At 53.8% G+C, this 3,863-nt stretch overlaps 1 protein-coding gene across 1 annotated transcript in view; it reads right to left on the reverse strand.

Annotated features, from left to right (window-relative positions):
• The window catches only part of JAKMIP3 (Janus kinase and microtubule interacting protein 3), an 83,354-nt gene that overhangs the window by 52,373 nt on the left and 27,118 nt on the right, over window positions 1–3,863 (reverse strand). Inside the window, exon 2 of the mRNA XM_011980837.1 lies at window positions 3,266–3,763. Within this exon, the coding sequence (XP_011836227.1) occupies window positions 3,266–3,763 (498 nt within the window). The remainder of the gene's footprint in view (window positions 1–3,265; window positions 3,764–3,863) is intronic.

The raw sequence follows: 3,863 nt of genomic DNA on the forward strand, positions 1-3,863 counted from the left end.
ATAAATGATGGCCTTAAAGGAGAAGATCTGAGGTCCTGGGGCCCTTGTCAGTTAGGCAAGTGGGCCCCACTGGGACAGGGTCCCCAGAAAGAAAGTGTCCCAGTGGCTATTCCTGGTGCCACCAGAAGCTCCATCACCACAGCTGATGCCCTCAGGGCACCTCTTGTGCTCTGGGCATGGAGCCAAGTACTCCCTGGGTTTTTCATTATTTTATTTAAATTGCACAAAACCAGGATATAGACAGAGAGATAGCTGGGCTCTGGGAACAGGGCTGAGGATGAACTGATGGGAGGTGTGTCCCTGATGAGGCCTGGGCAGCTGTGGTCAGGACTAGAAGAAGGAAGTGCATCCCAACAGCTGTGCGGACTGGGCTGGGCTCCAACAGCCACCCCTGGGGGAAGCGGCAAGTCACGCTGTGGATGGGATGTGAGCCCCCAGCCAGTCCCTCCTCCACAGGACCCAAGCAGACCCAAAGTTCCTGGATGGTGGTGGTGGGGGCCTCTCACGGGCAGCACCATCTTCCCACTGACAGGGTGTATGTGTGTTTAAGCATCGAAACAATAAAAAAAGGAGATGTCCCAAATCTACAGATTCTATAGGAAAAGATCATATAAGACTTTGAAATAGGCAAGAGAAGATTTCTGATTGTCCTTCTACTGGAATGCCAGAGCCCCTGGGGACGACCTGACCCCAGGAGGGTGTGCCTTCGTCTCTGATTAGGCTGTTCTACGACTCCATGGAAAGAACAGTTAAACTCTGAGAAGGGTGTGAGCAAAGTGCTCATTTCCTGGGCGCAGACGGACACGATTCCTGCGCATCAGAACGCAAATGGTTTTTGTCAGGCAGGGAATGTGAATCTCTGTGGGTCAAGTCCTCATTTGCATTGGTTGAAAGTAATGAGTTAATAAAATCTTTGACATGTGTTCACTGTTTGTATGAGAGTCATGATTATACCCTCTGTTAAAATTTATCCTTGAACAGTTTGGTTAAAATCCCAAAATTCCAACAGTTTTTTTATTTAGAGCAAAGATGATTCTGAAATTTATATGGAATTCTAGAGGGTCAAGAAGAGGAGGCAGGTTACTCTTTAAGGCGAACAAAGTGGCAGAACGTGCTACTCCAGAAATGAAGCCTTTTTATAAAGCTAGAATAACTACTACAAAGTAGGGTGGAGGAGGGACTGACAATAGACACAGCAGAAAGTCCACTCTTGTGAGAACAGGTGCGAGCTGGCAGAGGCGCTGTGGGAAGCCGAGAGACGGTCTTTTAAGCAAGGGCTGCTACAGACATAAGTATGGAAGATGGAACTATAACATGTTCAAAAGATGAGGCTTCCAAACTTTGGGATCAAAAGATTTCCTAAACAAGACAAAGTGAGTGCCAATCCTAAGGCGGAAGATAAACAAATTAGACTGTTTTACTTTAAAATGTAAGACCTTAGATCATAACACGATGCTGCTGAGCACGGGGAAAAGATAATCCACAGACCAGGTAACACACCTGCACTTTGGGGGCGGTTTTAGGATCAGCCTGCCCCTGCCTGCAGAGAAGCCTGTGTGGAGGACACATCTGCACTTTGGGGGCGGTTTTAGGATCAGCCTGCCCCTGCCTGCAGAGAAGCCTGTGTGGAGGACACATCTGCACTTTGGGGGCGGTTTTAGGATCAGCCTGCCCCTGCCTGCAGAGAAGCCTGTGTGGAGGGGGAGATCAGGCGAGGATGGAGAGTGAAGACACAGGTTGGAACACGCTTTCAAAAATTTGAAATAAAATCCAGAAGAATCAGCCAGAGGAGTTACAAGTAGCTGCTCTAGTACGGTGAGAGGGGATGGCAGGGAACTGCTGGTTTCTGTTACGAGCCTTTACTTAAGGAAAAAGCCGTCTTCCTCTACTGAGAGCATCGAATCCAACCACGACAAATGAAAGGGTCGTGTGGCACTGGGCAGAGGCAGCCGCCTGTCCCTCCCACCTTCCCAGGACAGTGGCAATGCTTCCTTCCTTCCCTGCACAGAAAAGCAAGCTCTGCGTCATGCGAGGAAAGCACCCAGTTCTTACGAGTGCTGGCTTGGGCCAGGTCCTTGGGTTGCTAAGGTGACATCGATATATAGCTCGGGACAGGGCGAAGAGGTGTAGGGGAGGTTGGAACAGGGACCACTTTGGAAAGGAAGGGGATCACCCAGGTTAGGCATATTTGGGGGCACCCATGTGTACGCCGTGGCAAGGTCATATTTACTCCACAGTGGCTGGTTCTCCCCTCCTGGCTGTAGGCGTGGAGAGTGGCTGCCCCTCTCTGGGAGTTCCACACGCTGGCCCAGCCTGGAGGCCATCCCTGGAGACCAGAGGCCCCAGGAAGCAGGCAGAGGAAAGCTGCCCCAGGTGCACGGTCACACCACGTGGAAAGATCACTGCAACCCATCAAGGTGCCCGGGGCTCGGGGTCCTGAAGAGGCACAGGGCTGGGGCACGCACCTCTAAGACAGAGATCCGTTTCCCCTCAAATCACAGGACAGTCTCCTCTCCAAAGGACAAGGGGCATCGGGGCATCGGGTGCAATCAGTCCCTTGCAATCCCTGGACATTCTCGTCAGCTGAACCCCAGGCCTTTGAGAATATCGACTCTACTGGTGCCTACTATGGGTGCCCGAGTCTCTGGAGCTATTAGGATGCTCCAGGTATAGGTGCCAACATTAGACCTCATTGACCCACAAATCCGGCAGCTCATCTGGTCCAGCCCAAGTGCAATGGTTTCGCAGAGACGGGGACCTCAGGGCAGCTGGAGGCCATCGCACCCCCCGGGGCCTCCTGGTCTCTCTCGATCCAGTGAGTTCAACTGGAGAATCACTGGATAATTCCCTCTGAGTTCCCCTATGAAGACGTGTGGGACTCCTGCCGCAAAACACTGAGGCTTGCCTGGTGTCAGGTATAACCCGGGACACTAAGAAGAGGTGTCCGTGAACCCTGCGGTGGGAATGGGCAGCGCCGATTTCTAGGTTTCTTGCTCTGGCCCAAGTTAAGAAAGGAAGTAGAGCTGGTGTTTGTGGAGAAGGGGAGGTGAGAGTCTGGCCTGCCCTGTAGGGGCCTGACTGTGGGTCTGAACCTTTTCTAGTGGTCTCATGACTCTAGGGTCCTCAAAACCAACAGGGGTGGCATGAGGAGCCTGTGCTGAGAATGTCATGGGGGGTGAAGCCAGAGCCGCCCAGGTGCCACCTGCGTGCTCCCGGAGCCCACACCTGTGCTCTCGCCCATGCCCGCCCCTGCCTGCCCACGTACCAGCCTGCGGATCTCCCGCTCACACTCCTTCTTGATGCGGGTGATCTCCTCCTGGTGTAGGTGGTACACACTGCGGATCTCCGCGGCCTTGATCTTGTCCGCCTGAATCACCAGCGTCAGCGCCTCCTCCACCTGCCTCTTGGCGCCCTTGAGCTCGGTGATCTCCTGCTGCATCTTGACCTTCTCCACCTCGAACCCCTTCTTGGCCTCCTCCTTGGCCTCGGACAGCAGCACGGTCTTGACCTTGTCAGGGCCACCATCACGCAGGGCACTGAGCAGCGCCTGCAGCCGCTGGTTCTCGTTGTCCTTGATCTTGATGACCCTGAGCAGCTCGGCTTCATGCTGCCGCAGCAGCGTCTCACGCACGGCCTGTAGCTCCTTCATCTTCTCCTCGTGCAGCTTCGTCTTGAGCTCCGTGAGCAAGACCGCAGTCTTGTGCTGCTCATGCTCGCGCACCTGCCGCAGCTCCTGGTTTTTCTCGCGTTCCACTTTGCTAACCTGAAAGACAACAGCGAGACCGACTGTGGCAGGAGCTCCGGCCGTGCACACACTCACGCTGAATGTGTATTTGGGAGGAGCTCCGGCCGTGCACACACTC

The sequence above is a fragment of the Mandrillus leucophaeus genome, unplaced genomic scaffold (assembly GCF_000951045.1).
Source record: "Mandrillus leucophaeus isolate KB7577 unplaced genomic scaffold, Mleu.le_1.0 Scaffold219, whole genome shotgun sequence".
NCBI lineage: Eukaryota > Metazoa > Chordata > Mammalia > Primates > Cercopithecidae > Mandrillus > Mandrillus leucophaeus.